Below are 25,278 nucleotides of genomic sequence, written 5' to 3'. Positions count from 1 at the left end.
TGGTGCCCATTTGAACAAATTGAGATCCTATCCCCCTAGGGATGCTACCTGCCAAGTTTGGTGAAAATCGGTCATGGGGTTCTCGAGAAGAAGATGATAATGTAAAAAGTTTACGCACGACGGACGACAGACGACGCACGACGCACGACGGACGCCGGACGAAGAGCGATCGCAATAGCTCACTTGAGCCTTCGGCTCAGGTGAGCTAAAAAAGGACAAAACACTTTGTGCCTGGATATTGCAGCCCTTTCAGTTTCCAGTAACAGTTTAACGCACATGCAGTTTAGGAGTTTACAGGATTTATTTTCCCTACTTGCTACATGGGGCAAGAACAAATTTTCCAGGCAATCAATTCACTGTTTCATTCTGATTCACACATTTGAGTACTAACATGTTTGTTGTTACCTCACAGGAAAGACAGAAATAGAGAGTTCAGAGATATAAATGTAGTGTCATATCAGTTATCACTGCCATCACATGAATGTAGTCTATGATTGGAATTGATGTTATTCATGTTCAATGTGCATTTATCAGAATCCCCAACAATCCTGGTACAAAGGTGCAGCTTTTTCATTACTAACATGTCTTTTGCTATAATACACAATGAAGGCATAAATTGACAGTAGGCCTACAGGAAGAACTGGTGTCAGAGCTATTATCATTGCCATCACTTGGATGCACTCAACATAATTATGATATTGAAGTCATCCAAGTTCAGTTTTCAAACATTTGCCAGCCACAAAGAAGAACATGAGAGGGGATGTCACTGGCTTCATGGAGCTAAGTAGTTGGGAGGGCTGGTTCTGATTGATGAGAGGGGATGTCACTGGATTCACTGAGCTTGGTGGCAGAGAGGGCTGGTTTCCACTGGCGAGATGGATGTCACAGGTCTCACCGAGCTGCGTAGCCTAGAAGAGGCAGTCTTATTTGGCGAGAGGGGGTGTCACTGGCTTCAACAACCTGGATATCTGTGATGGCACTTGGATGTGATGCTAGCTGTTCCACTGCAATAGAGGCCAACAAGCACATTCTATTGATCTCTCATCTAATGACTGAATGTTGGTAATAAAGTAACTACTACACATTTACAATGAAAAATTATTTTACTACTCATATAGACTCAATTAACTATTCAGTAATACACATAGTAAATATTCTCTTTAAAGACTATCATTCAAGCAATGACAAGTTTAGTACTGATGAAAGCAATTATGTTATATGCTGAAAGTCCAATGAGAATAGCTCATTTTATTTATGATATTTACATAAAAATTCCCTAATATGCATGCCAAAGGGACGTCTTCATCATCTACTGTAAAAGTGGAAATTTCTTGCGGTGTTGGTTGAAATTTTCACGCATTTCGCGTAAGCCGAAACTAGCGCGAAAATAAAAGCATGCGAATATTTTTGCTCGCCATTTGTTCAAGTAGTTGATGTCTTGATTCCGCGGAACTATAAACATGCGAAGCTCTTCTTACCCCGCCGACCGCAAAAAATTAGTCACGCTAAAATATCCACTTTTACAGTAACCTGTTATCTCCTTACATCTGCCCAGGCTCTGATAAAATCAATATCTGTCAGCACTCTCACCAGGTTTTGATCCACTTCAATTTGACCCAAGTCCTTTCCTCAGAGTAGCATTTTCCTCCACAACTAATTGGAGAAGGCAACGGCATTCATGAACTTGTCCTTTTTCCATTTCACAGGGGCATCTGGACTGGAGTTCATCTGTATATCAGACACAATGAAAGGCATTAACACGGACTTACAATTAGGATAGTCCCGTTAGTTCTTCACCAATCTGTAAATTTAGTCACAGAACTTGCTATCCCATGTATTTCAGTGTAGAGTCTACCAGGTAGCTTTATCTTGTAGTGCTCACATACATGCAACAGAGAAAACTCCATGAAATATGTTAGAAATAGACTGTCTACTGTAGAACTTAAATAGCAAAAAGGAAAATAAGACCTACAGAGACCCTAGCCAAATTTTTGATGAGTTGACACTGCACATGACGTCGGGATGACCTCAGCCTCTCATTGTGCACCTGGGTAATTCTGTGAAGTTGGGGCACGAAGTGTGACATTTTAGCATAACTCAATACTAATTATGCTATACATGTATTGTTTATAGGCTTTGCAGTTGTATTGAGACCATACATTTTCCTGGAAATTTTGTGCCATTCTGACTCAATTTTGATGAAATTATTAAAACGATATGTAATGGTGTCCTGTAGCATCGTGACGTGTCCATGTAGCATCGTGATAGTAAACATTTGGTCCTAAAAGACAAATTAAGGCAATTAGCTTGACCAAAATTTGATATAATATGCATAATTACTAGATTAGTCAGATAGCTAAATATCTTAACTCTCCTTTCCACAGTTTTACACAAAAAAGGACACCGCATAGCATCGTGATACATTTTGTAATTTTCTTTTAAAATTGAAACTGTGTACAGGAAATTTGAGATATTTAGCTATCTTATTCATACCTTGTAAATATGCATATTGCATCAAATTTTGGTCAAGCTCATTGCCATAATTTGTCTCTTTGGACCAAATTTTAAAATATCACGATGCTACGTGGACACGTCACGATGCTCCAGGACACAGTGTTACATATTGTTTAATAACTTCATTAAAATTGAGTCTGAATGGCACAAAATTTCCAGGAAAATGTGTGGCCTCAATGCAAATGTAAAGCCTACAAACAATAAATGTATAGCATAATTGATATTGAGTTATGCTGACATGTATTTTGTCAATATCACGATGCTACATACATGGACACTGCCCCAACTTCATGGAATTACCCATCTACAAAGTAGGCCCTATTTATTTATATGTTGTGTATACAACCTCATATCGGGCCTATGATGTCTTTCAATCCAGCCACATGCAAGGGATTTGGGGGTCTGTATAATTCCACATACAATCATATAGTAGGCCTATATGTGGCTGCAATGTACAAACTATGTAACTTGTAACCCTAAAAGTAATGATCAAGACAACCATAATCTTATTAACCACTACCACAGCTTTGGGTTAAAAAAAAAAATGTTATAAGTTAAATTACAGCAAGAATAAGAACAGCATCGTTTGAGAACACAGAGTTATCTATTCAATTTATTGATGTTTTGTGTACTAAATATCAACATTAACTTTCATTTGCAGGTTCAAAACAGTTGTTGGATCTAGGTGTATTAAAATAGTACCAGGTAATTAAAGTTAGTTTGTACAAACCTTTTGTACCAACGGAAGGTCTGGTCTCAATGGGCAAGAGGGGATGTCACTGGCTTCATCAAGCTGGGAGGGCTGGTCTCGACTGATGAGAGGGGACATCACTGGCTTCACCAAGCCGGGTATAGGCTAGCTGGTCGAAACTGACGAGAGGGAATGTCACTGGCTTCATCAAGCTGGTTAGCTAGGAGGGCTGGTCTCAATTGATGAGAGGGGATGTCACTGGCTTCACCGAGCTGGGTAGCTGGTCAAAACTGACGAGAGGGAATTTCACTGGCTTCATCAAGCTGGGTAGCTGGGAGGGCTGGTCTCAACTGACCAGAGGGGCTGTCACTGGCTTCACTGAGCTGCCTAGTCAGGATGGTCCTTGAATGCGATGCTGGCTGTTGCTCTACAAAAGATACCCACAATAATATCTGACAGACCTTTCTCAACAATTAGCACCTACTGTGCTACAAAGCATACACCATTAACCACTACACTATAGAGACTGAGTGAACTGCGCTACAATGCATATACGCCATTAGCCATTATTATGTATGTACGCACAATAGATACACTTCAATCAACATTTTTGCAATGCCATGTGTACCGGAGACAATAACAAGGTACTGGTACCTTACCAAACATGTGAATTCACGTTTTTGGTCCGATCATAGCTGTGATGACAACATATACACAGTTGAGTCTCCACAAAGTATTTTGTAAAAACCGAAGAGTTACCAGATTCGCTGACACTTTCATTCATTCAGTGTCGTTTCGTAAAATTGGATTTCTCGCCTATCGCCAATTTGTAACAAACGTCAGTTCTGATGAGTGTCGTAACTTTCTTATTTCGACATTTTGAGACCCATAATTTGACATGAAGGTAGAATAGGGCAACATAATCCAGAATACGGTAAAATAGGAATTCGCGTATTTACATGCAAAACACAAATAGCGTGCCATTTCTTACTGTGAACAGCGATTTATGTGTAATAGAGAAGCACATTTAAAAAAGGAGAAATGTTGAGCCAAATTTGGGATGTCATTCATAGGCAAAAAAATTTCCATGTTAACTTATGGTAACTATACACAGCCCAGTTGCTGTACGTAGGTACATAGCGACAGGATTCGCACAGCGTACCGTACTTACAGCGTCTACCACTCCTAGTCCGAGGCCCTTTTTCTCTGCCATTATAGCTGTAGCCCGACCACACGCTGTAAGTACACTGTGCGAATCCTGTCGCTACGTACGTACAGCGACTGGGCTGTGTATAGTTACCATAACTGGAAATTTTTTTGCCTATGAATGACATCCCAAATTTGGCTCAACATTTCTCCTTTTTGAAATGTGCTTCTCTATTAATTACACATAAATCGCTGTTCACATTAAGAAATGGCACGCTAATAAAGTGTTTTGCATGTAACGTTAGATAATACGCGAATTCCTATTTTACCGTATTCTGGATTATGTTGCCCTATTCTACTTTCATGTCATTAAATTATGGGTCTCAAAATACATAGGTCTAAGATACCTACCATACCTCAATCGCATTCTGAATACACCTTTTTGTGAATCTGCATGTAGCCTTTCTCCACATATGTGAGTATTAAAAATCTCAGGCAAACTCTGATAGGCCTATATAAGTATATCTTTTAGTTTAATAGAAAAATGTTAGGGTGTGGCATAGGACACCTAACAAAATTACTAATCTAGGCCTACTATCATATATCAGTATTACTAAATAGTAGGCCAATAATGTGTGTAGATCCTCTAAGTGACATCTCTATCAATTAATGTTACACTAACAACACTAAACACTGTAACAGTTGTTATAGGTCCTACTAGCTACTCACACTGAACTAGTATGACTATGTACGAGGTCTTCCGAGTTTCACAAATTTATTACCGATCCAGCCGAAGTGAAATGACATCTCTGTCGTTCAGCCCCTTATCTTAAGTGTCTTGAGGGGAATTGGGACTCTACATTTTATTTTTCTGTCACCATCTCCATACTCTGTCACTGGTTTTCATGGTCTTCCTCTTCTTGGAGACAGATCTCTCGCTCTCCACCTGCGGCTCCATTGTTAGTGTGGATGGTATTTATACGCAGCCAGCAGATCAGAGTTCAAGCGGACCCGTGCCAGCTACAAGCTGCCGGGCGGATCCCGGGAAATGCACCGATAGCGCTCGCTAGCCAGTGAACAGGCACCCGGGTTTCGCCTCGCAATAGGGGCGATATCTTGGGCTTGCTTTTCGCCGAGGAGAAGGCAATACATTAACGCTGTGCCAAAATCGGACAAAAGAGGGAGGCAAAAACAACACTTGAACGGAGAGCCTCTAAGCCGACCCCCCGTGATTTTGACAAGCGTTACATGTAACGCTCTTCAAAAAATCATAGATATCTTCATAATGCCGTATTTTTCATCGATTCTTTTTCATTGCTTAGTCCTTTCATAGACATTGGTCCTTGTTTTTGCCTGTTTCACTTCATGAAATAGCACTTTTGCATTTTGGGTTCCAACACTCCTCCCCAGTCCCTTTAATACAGTTTGCAGTCAAATATCGTTTGTGACATTGTGTGTCGTATCACTATTACTACTGATACTAGTTGTTGTCTGGACTAGATCTGCCTGGTGGGGCTAATCCATGCCCATACTATGGGCCATAATAGTCCACACTATATGGTCCATGGCTATAAATAAAAATCCATAGACCTACAGTCAGAAACTTTGTACAGAGTCTAAATTTGATTAGAGTAAAATATCCCGTTTGCGGCAGTTTAAGCATTGTTAAGGGTTTTTCCAACTTGTAAACAAATCAGGCAAATTATTTTCAACCATTTCATATATCATAGACAAGATTATTCATTAACGCAATTGTTTTCATGAAAGAAATTTACCATTGACCAACGCAGTTTTCATGATTTACCAGGGCAAAACCCGGCACAATTTTCGCCGATAACGGCGATATGCGACGTAGTATTTCTACTTGCGGCATGATGTACAATCCCTATGCAATACGCGCGTGCTCCGCGATCTTTAGCTGAACGTCTTCACATGTCTCGCGAACATTGCGTAAGCGCCAATTCCCATTGCGAAAGCACGTGAAAATAGCGTGCGCACATGCATTGGCCGCAAACAAGATCGCAATTCTGGCGGTGTTGTTGATGTCTTTCTCGTGTTTTTCTCATTTTTTTCGATGGTAACATCCACTTTCCGAAAAAAATGGCGGCCCACATCGGCTCGCGAAAATTCTATTTTACGTGAGGTTATGTTTTCAAAATCCATGAGCATCGAGAAAACGAAAAAAAATCCAGTTTCTTGGACCATTGTTTCTTAACTGTTATGTTAAGAAGTACCGAAAATTTCATTTTGGATGCGATATGTTGTCATTTAGGTGAAAAAATTTCACTTTCTTTAGAGATCGTGCCCATTTTATCGGTTGGTTTTTGTTGATTGCTAGTGTGTTAGTATATGTGTAGTGTGCATGTAACAGTGCAATGCTGTGTTTAGCTGTATATTACCGTGTATGTTGTACCTGCCGCGAACGGCTGCACGGCCGCTTACTGACGCAGTTACTCTAGTCTAGTTAGATCTATGACTAGACTTCTATGTCAATGCAATGTTGGGCAGTGCAGTAAGGTAGTTTAGTGCCTAGTAATATGCAAACCCAAAAAAATGATGGCGCTAGTGCAGTTTTGCACTGGGCGCCTGAATTCTAGAGTTTCTAAAAGCAATTCTTATTCTAGCAATCTCTCGCCTGATGACAGTAACCACTCCGTCCATGATCGTATGTATTTCTGAAAGGTTAAAACACTGATGTCCCCTGGGGGGTGGGGGGGAGGGCATCAACTTTGATCAAGTGCAATAATGCTGCATATTCAATTCTTCAACTCAAAGCAATATGTGAACACCTTTTCTTGTCTCTCTTTGCAATTTGGGCTGGTTGTCTCTCTGAATCATCAAAATGACAAATTTTCACATCAAAAGCAACACCAACTCCGGCACACGTTCTGGCGATACGGTCAATGGTTGGATTGGACTGTAGCGATCTCAAATTGATCACAGCAAGTTTTTCTATGGTACCGGGTATCCATAAGAAGATAATTTTGTTTCCACTTTCTGTCAGCTTGTACATGTACCTTGCCAGTACCAAGTCTTGCTGTATAGTGGTTGTATTAACAGCATAAGGCCTCCAGAGCACTTGTGCTTTGAAGTTTGTTGTTTAATGTGATATTTGTGAGCATTTGTGTATGATGTGAGTGTGCTCATGTTAAATGAAATCTGAATAAATAACATATTGTTTAAAAAAAAATGTGTTTGAGTGTGCGTGTGTGTGTATTGTCTTATCTTTCTTTCTTTCTATCTTTTCTTTCATTTTTCCAATTCATGTATTTTTATTTTTCCTTCCTTTTTTAGACTCCTTTTCCTTCCTCCCAACTTTGTTGTATTTCCTTTTTAATGTTTGGTATTTTCTTCTGATATACAGTATGTTCTTTGTTTCCTTGCTTCCATCTTTCCCTTCATCTACATTTAGTTTCTTTCTTGTCCATTATAAACAGGTGTATTATATTTTTCTCATCAAGCTCTCATTTAGCATCCTTAGCTGAGAGTTGGAACTCACAGTCAAATCTAATACATGTACTGATACGTCCAAAATTGAACATACATTGTAGTACCAGAAAAGAAAAAAGGTTTTACCAAGGTGTTGTATGTGTATCAACCCAATACAAAATGTGTATGTCGGCATGACAATAAAAAATGTCTATTATTTTACCAATTGATATCCATGGAAACAGGTGTAGACCTGCATACTCTATGACACCCACAGACAAGCAACAATAAAATGAAATAAGAAAGTGGCATGGTAGTCTCAATAGGCAAATCTGATCACTTTAACAAAAATTCATTTGAAGTGTTCAGCAAAATGATCCTCTTTAGAGTTAAAAATCACAGATGCTACAAATCTCAGTAAACTTTAAAAGCAACATGCTTGTTATCACATGTGACCTTTTTCTGCTCATGTGCAAAGTGGGACTATGAACTGTACAGGTTGAATACAATGGTAGGATGCATAGATCTGGGATTGGTTCAAAGATAATTAATTTCTTTAAAAAAAAAATCACAGTTATATATATATATTTTTTTTTTCTGGATAAGAATGTACAACTTGTACAAGTGTGTACAATATACATGTAATGTACATGTACATAGTTAACATTTTCAGAAATCATTCAGAAACAATGGAAGTGCTTTAGCCAAAATGTCCTGATTGAGGGGGTTGTGGTTCCCATGAAGGGGTCAAATAACAAAAGAAATGAGTTGTGTTTTATTGAATTAATTTGCACTCAGGCTGTGTTCCCACTAGAGTGGTACAGATTATCAGGTAAGCACTGTATCTGACCTGACAGTCCTTCAGAAACACTCCAGAAAGGACCTTGTAAACTCTACAGCTTGTAAATGAACCTTGAGCCATGCAGTCCATTAATTTCAACTCGTACTCTATTTCCAGTTCTCACGAAAAAACAAGAGTACCAGTTCTGGTGTATTATTGTCTACAGACCATAAAATTACAGTTGTAGAACAATCAAGCAGGCAGCAAGTGAGAAGCATCGAAAATGATTACAAGCAATACCATTCCACTAGAAAAAGTGTTCAGCAGTCATTCGGCCAGCATTATTTGGCAGTGAAAGGAAATCTGTTAATCGTGGTGTAAAATGTATGCCTGGTCACATCACTTTTCATACACTGTTTTTTTTTTTTTTTTTTTTTGAGGTTGTACATTCATGTCTGCAATGCATTTTATGCACTGACTGTACATTATTAACTAGTGTTATCTCGTGATCTTCATTTGAAATTTTGTAGGTCTCAGGCAGGGTCATTATGATTTATTAATACCCAGGCCATAAAAAGATTCAATGACATTGCAAAAATGATTTCCTGAATAATGTTACCATGGCAACAGAAGTTTGGGCAGTTGGAATACTCGATGCTGACTCTAGTAGTGCTTATTCATGGTAAATTACTACTAATAATGTGTTTATAAGTACATTATAGCAGGGTGTACACTGTAGGGAATTCACCACAATGAAAGTAAAGACAACCATGCTAATAAATATGTGTAGATTATTTTCTTTCCATCATTTTTATTCTGAATTCACATCCTCTTCTTGAATTCTTCACCTTTATGCTGATTCTCCTTTTCTTCCCTTTATCCCTTTTTCTTCAGGCAGGAGAACAGTCATTACTCACCACTGCTATATTATATTCTGAATAAATGTCATTCGCTCCCATGCTCTTGCTGTGGTACTGATAGCAGCAGTGGTGAACGAGTGATGCGCTAGAACCAGTAGTGCAGAGGTGATGATGATGTCATCTTGAGATGCATTAACTGCTGGCATACTTGCCCCCTTAGAATGAGGACATTGTTTACTTAGCGGTGTGTGGACAGTAACCTGGTAATGCAGTCTATATCTTTGTTGGGGGGGGGGGGGGTGGGGGGGAGGTAGGAGCAGGAGATGTCCTTGAGCACATGTTCATCTAAGGGATACAGATTTTGTACCATCAACAAAATCAGTCGACCTCACTCATGTCTCTGAAGGATATTGAATGTGATCTGCGTACAGTACAGTACAATTTGTATTAGGCCTACATGTACACGTACACCATGTAAATGTAGTCCTACCAGTGAAATGTATTCTTTTTCATTATCCATTCTCATGTCTGCTGTATTTGACCCATTTCTAGAACAGGCCATCAATTTTTGCATTCCTCAGTGAGCTGCACAGTCTGAAGCCATTTTGAACAGTGTCTCTTTCCAGCATACAATTCTTGTATGTGTACAAACCTGTACTTGTAGAGCTCTACATACATGTAGTAACCCGATAGTTCTCACCAACCGACGATGTGCCTCATCCGAGTACAAAATATGTTTGACTCCTGCTTTACTGGTATACATGCATGCATGTACAATGTATGGTCATGTACGTGAAAAAAAAATCTTGTGCTGATTGACAATACACATGAATTTTTAGCTTTAATTTGCATTGCATTGTACACGTATGAGCCCCCTTGATTTCTGCAATACCTACACTGTAAGATTACATGTATGTCAAATCTTAATAACAAACTGTCAATGGGTGTTTTGCATTAAGAAATTAATTCTCATATCATACATTTGTACATGTTGTGTTTGTTCTGGAACTGTGAAGATCTAATAGCATTAATCATAGTTATGATATTTCCATTGATTCTTCCCCAAGGACAAACTGTAAGTACAACTCTGTAATAGGACTTTCAAATAATACTGAGTACCATCTCATGTCAGTATTCTTTTGTTAGGAAAATGTGTTACTGTAAAACGAGGAATGTTCGCGTGCATTTTAATTTTGCAAGAGCGAAGATTCGCGAAATTAAAATGGACACGAAAGTTCTTGTCTACACTATATGCATTGAATGTTAAAGCAACTCGCGAAAATATTGTTTTACAGTATTTCTTTTGAAGAAGACCACCTTAGGACTCCCAAGGCACATATATGTAACATACTATTGATCCTTGAAGAAAATAAAAGTATTGTTTTTGTACAAACCATGAAAGGTATGTGTACATGCATCTCATTGATTAGCTAGTGGCTGATCACAGATAGTTTCCCTTGTATTGTATAGTAATCCTTGTGAAAGGGATTGTTTAGCAATATTTCCTGTTTGAATGATGTGAACTATGAAGTGTCCTACAAATACATGAAGGCCTACATGCTGCCAGTGCCTCTGATATTTTGAAAATTTGAAGGTAGGAGAAAAATTGCGGTTAGAAATGTTACTAGCCAACAAATAAGATAAAAAAGGGGGATAGGATAGGTACTTGAGAGTGAGAAATGAGTCATTAAAAAGAAATCAATAAATGCAAGTTGCAGTTCTGTATACAGTGGGTTGTATTCTCTCTCTCCTCCACAAGAATGTCCACAGGCTGCTAATGGCTAAAAATATGAATTTTGATATTTCGTATGAATCAAGCCCCTGGCTCTCTTGTTCAGTCAATTGATGTGTAGGCTGCTGTCAGTGCTGATACTTAATCATGTCTACACTATGTATGTCTCTGTCTGTAGGTACACCTGTCCACGAATGAACCATTTCATGTTGTAGCCACACAACATCATTGCAGTGATGGATGCTAACAGTCTTAGATATGTTTCCAAAAAAGACTTTATCAATTTAATGTTGTTGTTTTTTAATGGAAAATGGCAAATTGTAATAAGTTTAGGTCTTTTATTCACTTGGGGGAAAAATCTTTATTGCCACCGTCATAAAATACACAGCTGTACAGTTGTAAGTCTTGGTGCTCAGGGAATTCACACTATAATCCTCTTGTACTTTTCCTGCCCAGCATCTTTTCCTTTCTTTCTATTTATAATGTGTGCACTGGATGTGTTTTGTCTCGTATGTTTTGTTTTTGTTTTTGCATACATGTATTCCATAGTCATGGGTTTTGGCATTTGCATTTTGATCTCCGTTGGAGTGCTTGTTTCATATTTTGAAGACATACATTGTAGACTGCTGGTTACAAGTGTACATTCTAAACTGATGTTTTCTTTGAATTGTTTCATCACTGTTTTGAGTGAATGAAGTGTCATACACAATGGAATTATACAAAGACATTATACAAAATTGTTTATTTCAAAAGCAAGTTATCATTATGTGTATATGGGGATACATGTATAAATTACTCAGTGATAATGATTATAATATCAATGATAATGATGATTTGATAGCATATCATAGAAATAATAATCATAGTGTTCATATGATGAATAATAAAAAAAATGATGTTGATAATAATATAAGATCATAATAGTATTTAATGGTCATCATGGTATTTACACACCCTGTATAATACAATGTAAACATACAGATGACATATCAGCTTGTCCATTTAAGTCATGTGTACAGCTGTACAGCATTGACTTTGCCAGCACATTGTAACTCAACTGCACACATTTGCAGGGTTTTCTGATAGTCACACCAGATGCAGTACACCTAATGTGAGGATGAAGAGGTTAAATACAATTAGTGTACACATACAGTACGTATACACACAATGTACTTTTTGATGATTTGCTGCATAGTCATCTTTGCACTGCAGATAATTGAAAAATATATATCGTGTCATGCTCCACCCCTCAACGATTCTTCCCTCATCCACCTCCTTGGTGCCCCCCTGCTTGAGTCTGCCTCCACAGTCGGTGTGGTAAGACTCCCCGAGAGGGAATCCTCCCCTGATTGATCGTGATAGTGAGTGACTGCTCTGCCCGGAATTTGGTGTATGCATCCTGTGTCATCACATCTTGCCCTGATGTGCAATTCCCTATGTCCCCTCTCTCTCGGCAGTGACCTCATCTGCATTTGCTATGCAAAACTCATCGTGCCTCCCGCTGTCTTGTGTGACAGCGTAGCCGGGAGGAATTTGTTTGCTTGTTTGTTTGTTTGTTTGTCTGTCTGTATTTGTACGTCTGTTTTTGTTTGTTTGTTTTGCTGATCCAGCTGCCATTCTACAACATTGTCAGTCTTCCTAATTGAGTTTGTACATAAATTTCAACACCAAAAGTGTTTAGAAGATGTAATGGTAAAGGAGAATTCAGTCTAAAGAAAGAGCTGTTATGAAAATGAAAACAAACAAGGCATCAGCGTACATGTGCCTGTGAAAGAGTGAGAAAGGTAGGACAATAAAAGATCCATTTGTGTTTTTGTATGTCAGTGTGATTTTGATATCCCATGCAATATTACAACTCGTATCTGTGACCCAAATCTATTTTTAGTTTGGCCTACTTCATAATGCAGTGTGATGGGGCCCAGTGGTTCTTTGCAGATGAGTCGTACAAATGTTGGAATGGGTGAATCATTGAGAAAACCAATTATTCTTGCTGGTCACAGTCTGTTCATCGACTTCTGGAGAATTTTGTGGGATCGAGGTTTAGGGACTTCACATTCAGCTGTTGATCATTATGTTTAACATGCCCAAAATTAAAGGTCATATTATCTTTTTATTGATCAGAGACAATTAGAGTAACAAGTAAATTTAAGGATATCTTTCTTTAAAAAAACAAAAAAACAAATGAACCGAACAAAACAATAAAAGTTGAATCTGTTTGGTGAGTGTACAAGATGTCATGATTTAGCTTGCACGGTAGTATACCACATGCCATGTATTCAGACATCAGCACTGTGCTGCAGCTTCCTGTGTAATAATCCCAGACTGGTGCAGGTACTGTATGAGAAGTTCATTACCCACAGGGCATGAATCATGGCCTGGCACGTCTTGCACAAGAGGGTTGTCTGGGATTGGTTCTGCCCGAGACCCTGGCCTATGTTCTCGATCTAGGCAGAGACTAAAAAGGGCACTTCATGAGGACAACAGGTGTGGCACACGTGCTGCGAGCGATAATGTGTCTCGTCAGTTTATCGTTCCCACTGATAACACGTTGCTACCATGCACTTGTACATGTACACATCTCAAAAGTGGCAGTCAACCTCTTAAAGACATACTAGTACATTGTATGTGCATCTTGCAATTGGCAAGGTGTCTAACCTGGTAAAGTGTCTTAGGCGGCGTTAAAGTGCAATCCCGTACCATGTTGAAAATTAGATGGAATAAATGGGGTAAAAATCAGACAAATAGAATTAGTAGACTTTCGTCACAATGGAACATATTAAGGATAAGAAAGTTAAAATAGTTATTAAGTTTCACATGTTTTAGCTGCATTTGTTTTATCAATATTGTATGATTATCAACACAAGTTTCCATGTACATATTTTATCTGTGGACAAGCAAAATTTCCACCAAATCACATGTACAATGTATTTGTAATTAAGTTTTCACGAATTCTTTTACTGAGAAAAAGAACCAAAGTGCAGAGAGATTATTCAAAACTGATAATAGAAAACTGACATACATAATATGTCATGTTAGATATGTGATATTCACAATTTAGGTCTGAAAGTAATATCATTGTCCATGCTACTGTGTGCTGTAAACATGAATATTTTGCAGGATAATTGCTACCTGTAACACAAACATTGTACATTGTATCACATTCAATGTGGGATAATGCTAGTTTTTCTCTTAAATCTACTTCTTTTTCACTTGTGAGTGTGGTTCAAAATTAGGAATTTGACCACTCACAACATTTTCTTGCAAGTACCAATTAGCAGAATACTATATATGGCGCAATGCATCAGCTTTTACCGTTTTGCAAGATATCTAGAAACCACTCTATGAAATGTTAAAGAGCATACAATTCTAGAGGAGTTGAAAGTTAATTTGATGAAAATTCGTTTGGAAATGACTGAGATACATATCCGAAAACAACGTATAAAGATATCATAATAAAGAAAAAAAAAGTGGTTTGTTGCATTTTATTAGGATCACTTTTTTGGATATCTCAGCCATTTCAAGACCAATTTTCATCAAATAAACTGTGAATTCCTCTAAGAATTTCATGTGCTTTCATATTTCATAAGAGGTTTCTCATCTCACAAACACACACATACACACACACACACACACACACACACACACACACACACACACACACACACACACACACACACACACACACACACACACACACACACACACACACACACACACACAAAGTTGGAAACCTGCAGCCCCATCTAAACCATTGAAGCTCTACCATCAGTAGCGCATGTCTATGGACAGCATGTACGTGTTTGTACACCCCCGACTTCGTTCCCTGGAATCTGATGTGTAGGCATTCCAGTGAATGCCATTAGCATCACAGAGGGTGATGTGAATCCCCCTTCTTTTGATATTTGCCTTTGTGATGACGAAAACAGTCCCTTAGTCATCCCTCCTTTCTGAACCTCTGGGGTGTCATCAATCAACAAAGTGACAGTGGTGTTTAATGCTAGCATTATGCACCAATCCAAAATGTGTTCTATGACGACTGTATAATCTAGTTGTTTGTCATGGTTTTCTGTTGTTTTATGAGTGAGTGTGTGTGTATGTATGTATGTAAAGTACTTTTATGCACATTGCACACATTTCCAAAACATTGACAAGCCATTGATATTGCAACAGACAAAAAATATATATGTATAACTTTGCTATCTTGCAAACTTATTTGCGTATCATGTCATAGGAAATGAATAGTTCTGCAGTGCATTGTACAATGTACATGTACAACGTAATTGTATGTGACACAATACATTTTGAATCGTGCAGTGACTAACTACAGAGTTGTATGCCATTGTAAAGCCTGTCAACTTGTGGTCCTAAAAAGGAGGCGGTTTGCCTGGGTGATCATGACAAAGGCAGTGATTTTGGCTCAGTCGGTAGCACATCTGCCTCCAGATCCTAAGGACCCTGGTTTGATTCCCGAATCTGAGTGAGCATGTTGTGTGTAATTACACCATTCCCTCTAGTAAGAGGCAAAGGACTCTGTCCTTTGGAAAACGGAGGTCCCATACGTGAGAGAGTCACAATTCATGCATGTAGAAGGTCCCGCTTCATTCATTCATAGCAAAGAGCAGGGTGGTGCATAACTGGGTGGTGCATAACTCGGTGAAGTGGTCCCATCTCACGTCCAACTGGACCCCATGGAAGACCAGCTAGTGCAGCCGAATATGGGCTATCCAGCCATCTTCTCAGATAGAAAAATGAAACAATCAAGCACTCATCAAGAAGGCCAGTCGGTGCATGAAACGATACCTGCTCTTTCACTGCCCCCTGACTGTAGTGGTCATGCCCAGAGAGTGCAGTATACAAGTGTACTTGTCCTGTCACTCACAAAGTGGTAGTCACAGTTACGAGTTTGTAGCGGTGCATCGTATGTGAGTCTCACTTCCTCGCAGTGTGATCGCGCTTTACTCGTTGCTCCGTGCTCACATGGGGAATCATCTGTTTCTTAGTGGCCCTGTCATTCTTTCAGGGAACACACCCCACGCACATCCATGTGCAACCACCGCAGACAATGATGAGTAAGCGGCCCCACCTGAGTGGTGCAAAGTTTGTTGTTCATGTTCACAAGCTCGCTTCCCCTTCCACCCCCCCCCCCCCCTTTCTCCCTTCACCCTCCTTGCCTGCATTGTTGGTGAGCACCCTCTACTGGCAGTAATGTGTATTCCGGGCATGACTCAGTAGGCCAGCAGTCGTGTCGAAGGAGCAGGCCCGGGTGACGGGGTTACTCTGCTTTCCTCTGGCTGGCTTCAAACACTCCCCCAGACTTTGGTGCAATCGTCGCATACCGTGCCGTGACTTTTTATTGGAAACTAATGAAGCTGACAGCATGGCCCTGCCAAACTATGTCATCCTTGCCAGGGATGGGAAACGCTTTTCGCAAGTGAGATACATACTCTTCATACCTGCATGTCATTTTTGGTTATGTTTGATTCGTAATCCTTCATATCTGTTATTGTTCTGGAGTCCTATTTGGAGTCTGGGAGTTGGTCTGGAGTCTTAGCATAAGACTGGTTACAAAAAGCATGTACTGCAGTTTGCTCAGTAGAGAAATCACTTAATTTGAGATCCATTGATTTAAGTTTAAAGATCATGATTGTTCTGTGTTGTGTCATATGACTCTAGGTTATTCTCCAGCATTCTCCAACATGGTGAACTACACTGTGCTTCAATCAGAGAATGTGCCATGCTTTCACATTATATTTTCTACATTAGACATATCAGAACTAAAGATACATACAAGTGCAGAAACTGGTTGAATCATTTAAGCCTTGAATGCTATAATGAATTAATCATGTTCTTGCTCTGTTTACCACAGCAAGTACGATGTAGGGATTTTCTTGCTGAGATACACTACATTAGAAACTTCATGTAAGTACTTTTAGAAATAATGATAGTTATAGGGAATACCATTATCATTATTGCTTTTAATTTTTATTGTCATTACTGTTATTGTTTAATTGATTATTTTTCTGATAACTGTAACAGTGTTCTTTGATGCTTCTTTGTTTCTGTGTCGCATTTAGTTTTTGTGTGTGTTGTTGTTATTTGGGGGGGGGGTTACATTGAATTAAGATTGCTTTATGACTTACTATATTGACTAAATAAATGATGATAATAATTTGTAGTAGTATCATTAAAAGCAAAAGTATTTTGATGTAAAGAGAAAAAAACACAGAATGACATTCAATCAAAGATGGCTTCTGAGTCACATAGCTTTAAAAAGCCTCATCAGTAGTAATAAGTTGTAATGGTTTGGTATTTTCTGTTACTTTAGTGCATCGAGATGGCCTAAGTAATTGTCATTTATATGTGTGCATGCATGTGTTCTTGTTTAGTTTTGTATTTTGTTATGCCTGTGGCATAAAGTGTCCAGGAGGCATTATGTTTTGTTTCGTTTTTTCTTCTTCTCTTTTTTTTTTGGGGGGGGGGGGGGGGGGAGGGGGAGGGGTAATGGTTATCTCATGTACCACAGATTCTTCATTCCAGCATGTGAACACTCTCTGAACTGAGTTTCAACCCGATGATAAGCGACATTAATATGTAGTAAAGATACATGTGTACGGAGTACTGTAGGCACTACTGTACAGCACACAATGTAGGTGTTCACATCCAAGTACGTGTAAATTTCTTAAATCACCTTATGTCCATGACCATCAAAAGTCCAGTTCTGTATCTATTTACATAGTTATGCATGCTGTATTCATAAAAGTTGCCCTTAACAACCTCAAAGCTTGCTGGAGGCTTGCCCTACCTAGCAACAACTGAGTGAATTCCTGCCTATGGATCTTGGTGGGATGGAGCAGGTGAATGAAATGCTTCATTACCAGACTGTAGGAAAAGAAACGTCCATAAATTTTCGTAAGTTACAGAAACGGTCTATTGACAAGAACATGACACTCTTCCAGTGAAAGTTGGTGGCATATCACAAACAGTTGATGTCATCTTCGTTCATCATGTAATTTATATTCATTACTGGGATTTTTTTTAATTTTTTTTTTTAGAAGAAATTTGCTCATCCAGGGCACTGCTTTTGAGACATTCTACTCGACAGAGCAATAGAAGAACAATGTGATAATGTACATGTTATATATGTCAAACTTCTACGATGTAAACAGACACTATGCTGGTACCTTTCTCAGAAAGAACATCTACAGCAGAAATACTTTGTGTGTTGTGCTTCTTCTCTGCCCCCCCTCCACAACACTGACATTTCTTTTCACAATGATACAGTGTATTATTAAGAGTAACACTTTACACTGCCAATGACCTGGACAACAATACTAAATTTAATACTTCAGATATGCTGTGAAGTAGGACAGGGCATATGTCTGGTCCATTTTTGCTAGATTTCCACCTCCAGTATGGCATGCTTGTGGCCTTTTGTTGCTGGGTTTACTCATAGTCCACATCGCGAGATGGTCCCACTGTCTGTTACAAAGTCATGCTTCCTGGCCTGGCTTGGCACGGTAGAGTACACTTCGTGCACTGCGGAGGGCATTCAGGTTGCTCCAGCGGCATGTTTTCGGCGCAATTCGGCAGAGTACAAACCTGAACGCACCCACGTACATGATGACTGATGATGTCGTGGTACAGAGACAAAGAACAAAATGAATTCTTACGCCAAGGATACGTACTGAATCACCCCTTGTGCATGCGCCTGTTTATTCTGCAGTCATGACACAAATCACAGAAAGAGAGAGAGAGAAAAAAGATGTGCTAGGCTTTAATACACACCTTACTTTTAGGGCAAGCAAACTGTGCTGTAGGGCAAGATAATTCTAAGCAGTGGAACTTCTCTGTCAGGACAACTTCTTTTTTTTTTCAAGTCTGTGCTCATCTTAAAAGTAGGAACAGACAGAGCATCAAGGCAAAGTGCATACAAGTGAGATGTATCAACATCGGTACATAATAGTGAACATTTGAATATTTTGAAGAGCCAATACTATATTTGCCTTTTGTTTAATAGGGAAAGGTCATGCTCATTTCCTTAACCTTGTGTTCATCCTCTTTATTGATATGGTACGTTAAAATAATGTTAATATTCTGTGTTGTGTTTTTTAAAGACACCCTCCTGCCTCAGATTTCATTTGAAGTTTCTATACTGTTTCAGCCCTTTCTCATAATATGTGCCAACCCTTACAATGAAGAGTGTTTTGAAATTTTGTGTCTGCTTTTACTTTCTTCTTACTCTGTTCAAGTCATGTTAATTGATTTATAATGTATTTCAGAGTGTTTTTGTTGTAAGTGCACATTTAATTTCATGCAGTAGCTAACCTTGAGAGCGAATCAGATCAGACACTCTGATAAAACATGAAGTAATCCTGTAGGGAACAAGAATTTTGCATTGACTTGCCAAGAACGTCGAAGCTAATTACAGCTGATGATTCGTTCACTGTGCGAGGGTAATCCATTGTTACCATGTGATGTCCGACAAACAGACGACTAATCATACCGGGGCTCTGCTTATCGTAAACATTTCATCACATGCGGCTGTCTGATCCAGTACCCCTCAATGGTGTCGATAATAGGAGAATCGCAGGAAACAAGCGCTTAGCACAGATGCCTTTGTTTTTTTTTCACCGCTTGCTCTTGCCGTTTCTAACGACACGCATAGATTTATGGTAGGATTGCTGCATAATACACGTATATATCTATCATGTGTAAGTTGGTTAGCCTCGCTGTATATAAGAATCAATTTCCATCTGGGATGAGCCACACGCACAGTGGTTTTAGCTTCTATCCACCACTGCAAGTCAGGTTATATGTGGAACATGCCATGAATCTATATGTGTTTGATCGACTTCTTTTTATCATCAAGGATTACTTGCCCAAGCCACATACAACTGTATAGAAGACTACAATGTAAGCTTTAGGGTGGTCCACTCCTTTTATCTGTCTCTGGCCCTGAGTTATATCCTGTGTAAGAAGACAAACAACATGCAATACAGTATCTGTATGGAATGTGTTTCATATGTTCGGTAATACAAAGATTACATACTATTTTTTTTTAATTAGATTTTTAGGCCCCAGCGTATTTGACGAGACACACTAATATAGTCAAGGTCAGAGACTGCAATTTCATAGTTCAAGCAATGATCTGCAAAGCATGTTATTGGCATTCAATCATCATACTATGGTATGCATCGCTAATAAATCAAGTAACTCTTTGTTTACGTTGTGCATGTGTGGATACTACAATCTGTGCTGTAATGCGAGAAATGTAAAACAACATCTAATGAAACTCCTACATGTAGGATTATTTCTAAGTATCATTTCAAATAAGACGTACAGTGTTGTATAATGGCCTACCCATACATGCATGTTCTGACACACATGGTTTGATGAATCCACACATTAATTATACAATAAACATGTAGGCAATGAGCTCGTAAAACCGTAATTTCATGTGACTTCTAGGATACAACAAAATTTTTATGGAACATTGTTATCTGCAGAAATTCTGATAAATCCTGCCCATTACTGGTATCAATTCCCTTAGTCCTTGCTGGTACCATTCAGTGGAACACATCATGACTTGGTATTTCGTACAGTGCATCTATATGCAGCAATAATATGTATTTTGGTGTATGATGATTTTTTTTTGCAATTCACCGAGAAGGGTGTCTGTTTGCTGTAAACAAGGAATGTATGTTTTGTCATATTATGCCCTGTGTGTACACTCTCTGAGTTGCCATTGTATTCATGGCATTGGTGGTCATGTACTCCAGTACATGTATGTGCCCAGAGTTGAGAAACATACCAAGACGTGTTTCACAGTCATTCAGCTGTGCATTGTGAATGTTACATTCATATCAAGCCGTGGGGAAGCTAGCAAGGTGGGACTTACATACTGCATGTACCTGCAAGTACATGTGTACCTACCAATGGCAAAAAAGCTATTAATGTACGACCTCAACTGCAGGTCAGTAGTTCCACTGACTACTGAAACCCAGCACTGACTGCCCTATTATGTCTGGCATCAATAGCAGGTGCAGTAAAATCAACAATATGCTGACTCAGAGGGAACATCAAAAGTACATGTATGTCACAGGTACTACAGTGCTCTCTGATAGTATAAGACATACTATGTGCAGACATTAGTGTAATTTCTCACAGACGAAAAAGCGTTATGTCTATTGCGATCCAAGTACCAAGGTTTTTTTTTTCTTTTTTTTTTGTTGAGCCCTTTCAAACGGACAGAAGTATCCCGCTATTTGCTGATGGTGATAATTTGTCGACCAAACTATACACACCTGAAATCTACTCTATTTGGTAAATGATGACCTTTGCCCTTGTGTGAGTGCGCTGTTGTGATGTGTATTTTGAATGATGTGATATTAAAAGCAAACACTTTCACATGTAGGCCTATGCATTTTACTTTTGTGAAACTTGGCCCCTTGCAAAATTTGCTCAAATTTCTGGTTTTACAGTCGGTATTCAATGTAATGAAATCCTCATTTGAGCAGTTTTTTAAAAAGGCGAGATTGAGATTTTTTTAAATGGCATAAATTGGGGCCTTTCAGAAAAACAACAACAACAGCAACAACAAAGAACACAGAATGTCATACAGCTTCCACATGTAATGCATGATACACTACAAAGGAGCTAATAATAGTTCATGAAAACCTACAAAATACAATGTAGCTGCATTTTTGCACAGAAACTTGTCACTGAAGGTCAAGTTACTGTAGCTCTTCTTCAACAGACAGTGGCTGTTGTGACCAGTGTTCATATCTTTTGCATAGACTGGATTCAAAGAGTGTCTCTCCTATCTCAGATAGTGTTTGTGATTGAATATACAGGTTTGGCATCTTCTTTTGATCAATGTGTTATTGGATACAATGTAAGTAATATTCCTGTTGGTACGTTGTATCTCTTCCTTTCTTGTTTGAATGGTTTACCTGGATGGTTGGGTTGATTTTTAACCCGTTGAGGACGGACTGATTATGCTACATAATAACAAAACGCATTTCTCATAGACCCCTGCCGGAGCATACTCGGGACTCGTCCTCACCGAGTTAATACTTTCATGTTTTATCTCCTACAATTTGTATATCCTACATATCATATGCATTTGTGTGAATATTCTTCTTGAGGGTTAGATTAGAGAACAATGACTGCAGTAAATGCAGATTTTGAGGAAAATGATATGTTACATGTATGTGATATCCCTGAGTGATGCATTTAAAAACATATATTAGGTAGGAATGGTTGCGATTGAATGGTGTCATGCACGGGTGAGGAAAAAGGAGACGAAAGTTTGCCAAGTGTATCTTTTGTATAGCAGTGATGGAGGACCACTTGTAACTATCTCCCTGTCACCTTTCCTTTGCTATTCCTGCTTTGTTGACAGACCATCAAGTTGCGGTCAGTGTCCAAGGTGCGGGAGCCGTCGCCGAACTACCAGGAGGAGAAGGAGTACTGCCTGGACAACTTCGACAAGTGGACGGAAAATGAGCAGCTGGAGTACGTCCAGGCGCTGATCCTGCGCATGTGCCACTACCAGCACGGCCAAATCAATGCATTCCTCAAGCCCATGCTCCAGCGTGATTTCATCACAGCACTGCCAAGTAAGAATCTCATCATACATTAGTTACATTCACACAACATTCCTGAACTTAAAGTTTCGTTTGAAGATTTAAGCTTTGATGATTAGCATGTAAAAGCACTCAAAAGTAAGCTATTTTAATGATTACTCAATGAATTAGAACCACAAGATTTTTCAAGGTTGACGCTCTATCCAGGAGCCACGGGGGGGGGGGGGGGGGGGGGTCCCCACTTTTAATTTAGCATCGTGTGGACACAATAATCAACAAATTTGAAAGTTAGCTTGACCTCTCCGTAAACCCTATTCCCCCTCAGCTTCCGGGTCAACCTCCAGAGTGTGTTTTACACTACTGTATCATTGCACCAAGACCAGGTTTATCGCTGGCTCTATGTATTTCTTCGGGTTATGTGGTTGTATCATGGAGTGGGACTCTTGCTCAAAAGTTAAATCTTTAAAAATTGGTGTCGTGTGGATGGGCGTCATGTAGTTTAGGGGGCCAGACCTTATAAAATCATTGATGAGTAGCTACCATCGATGATAATATTAGCTTCTGTGTGAAGGTACAACTACTCTTTTGACGGGACACCCCCTTCCCTCCTCCTCTTGCACACAAGCCTTAACCCGCTGAGGACGGACTGATTTTGCTATAACACGCATTTCCCATAGCCCCCTGCCCGAGTATACTCGGGACTTGTCCTCGACGGGTTAAAGGCAGTGTTACACTGCCATAATAACATGCTGCGGATCATCCTGCAGAGCATCAACAAGATGATATGAGACAGTGTCACATTGCTCGAATTAATGTGGTACTTATCACATTAGCCATTTATTGCATTAGCTACTATCACGGTAATTGGCACCAGTGTGTATGCATGGCTGCCATGTTGATGCCATTTATTTGTGTACGTGCACTGGCTTGCAGTATGTAGATGTGCACGTTAATTTATCACATTAATTCAGTGCGCAGTGTGTTCCACCGTCAGAATGGGTATTTGATGGAAAAATCTTGCTCCCGCCTGAAGATTTGTATCATGCTAGGGATCATTCTGTTTTGTGTGATTTTTGGTGTCACATTGCAGATTCACACAATGAAAGCCAAAGTTGATAGATACTTGTGTGTTAGGAGTAGCTGTGTAACACACACTTTTTTCTCTTTCTTTCCTTGTTCCTTTTCATGAATATTATCTACCCATGAAGGGGCTATGCATCAATCTAGCCCTATCTCTTTCAAGATATTGTACACACATCATCATTCTCTCTCTCTCCCAGGTAGAAGATTGAAAATGGCAGAACATAAAAGCTTGCACAGGAGTAGATCCAAGTGCACATCATATAATACAATCTTTGGACATGAAGTTCTTTGTTTCAGAAAGGACTAATCATGGATGCAGACTGTATCAGCTGACACAAATCTTGTGATGCTATCACCAGGATTATCAGCAGCACAAGAATAATGCGGACTTCCCGTCGGAATACTTTGATGTGTTTCACCACTTTTGCAGAAAAACTTGTGTCAAATATGACATTATTTCCAACATGGGTACTGTGCACTCTGTTTGCTTGTGTGTTCATGTACAGTACATGTGTGTGTCACTGACCTGTGGTAGCCTCGAAAAATCCCCCCTCACCATTAGCTGCTGTGAGCGCTTGATAAAGGCAGGGAGGTGGAAGACCACCTCCCTGATAAAGGAGTGTCTGTGGGAACACATATTGTAGAATGGGCACTCGTACAAAAAGACAGCACTGCGGACTCTCCAAGGCTATGCGAATTTGATATTCTGGGTCTCATGCACCTTTACATGGATGTGGATTATTGAACCATGAATACGTTCAAGGAGTATGAGATGACAGTGAATAAATTATCAAATATTGACTTTAAAAAAAAAATGCTGCAATCTCATCCAAACTTATGGCTCTGGGCTATCATGAGAAGATAAAAAATGTGAAGTGGGAAGAAAGTTTGGTATGATTGGGTGATGTGTTTTTTGTTTTTGTTTTTATTTGATTACAAGTCTAACAAAGTGAAGGGAGAGAAGGCTCTGGAGTTTCTTGTGGAAAGGAAATGATGAGAGAGTGTGAACAGTGATTGAAGTATAGAAGGGGGGGGGGGGTTAAATTCTGGGATGGGAGAGAGTCAAGATCAAAGTGTTGTTATAAAGTTCAGGCAGCAGTTTCATTGTCCATGCAGGGCATGTAAGAAGTTGTTACAGGTTCAAGAGGGTCCACCAAAGATCAAGAGAACAAAAGAAGTGAAGGATCGTCGCGGTTAATAGAGTCCTTGCCATTCATAGAGGATTTGGAGGATAGGTCTGTTTGGAAAAAACAGCAACATCGATGAAAGGAGGGAGGGGAATAATCGGCAGGGTTGGATGGTCAGCTGTCATGGACCATTGGGGGCGGGGGGACCAGAGCTGAAAAAGGAAAACAGCACAACACGGGGACAAACATTACCTGTACATTAAATGTGTGTATGAAGGCCATGCAAGTGAAACCATAGATAGAAAGCTGGCTTTTCTGTACAGAGTC

The 25,278-nt window shown here is 39.4% G+C and overlaps 1 protein-coding gene and 1 long non-coding RNA gene across 2 annotated transcripts in view; one reads left to right on the top strand and one right to left on the bottom strand.

Moving 5' to 3' along the window:
- The window catches only part of LOC139740016 (beta-TrCP-like), an 81,519-nt gene that overhangs the window by 4,883 nt on the left and 51,358 nt on the right, over nt 1–25,278 (top strand). The window contains exon 2 of the mRNA XM_071650610.1: nt 22,558–22,774. Coding sequence (XP_071506711.1) covers nt 22,558–22,774 — 217 coding nt within the window. The remainder of the gene's footprint in view (nt 1–22,557; nt 22,775–25,278) is intronic.
- Nucleotides 112–5,163, bottom strand: LOC139740015 (uncharacterized). Its single transcript, XR_011711535.1, has 4 exons — nt 5,134–5,163; nt 3,245–3,632; nt 1,591–1,728; nt 112–1,004 (listed from the first exon to the last, which is right to left on the bottom strand). It is a non-coding gene; the product is annotated as an uncharacterized lncRNA (long non-coding RNA).

The sequence above is a fragment of the Diadema antillarum genome, unplaced genomic scaffold (assembly GCF_040938485.1).
Source record: "Diadema antillarum isolate AM-2024a unplaced genomic scaffold, OU_Dant_1.0 seq00000825_RagTag, whole genome shotgun sequence".
In the NCBI taxonomy this organism is placed as follows: domain Eukaryota; kingdom Metazoa; phylum Echinodermata; class Echinoidea; order Diadematoida; family Diadematidae; genus Diadema; species Diadema antillarum.
Note: the sequence above shows the minus strand (reverse complement) of the source record. Positions and strands in the feature narration are given on the sequence as shown.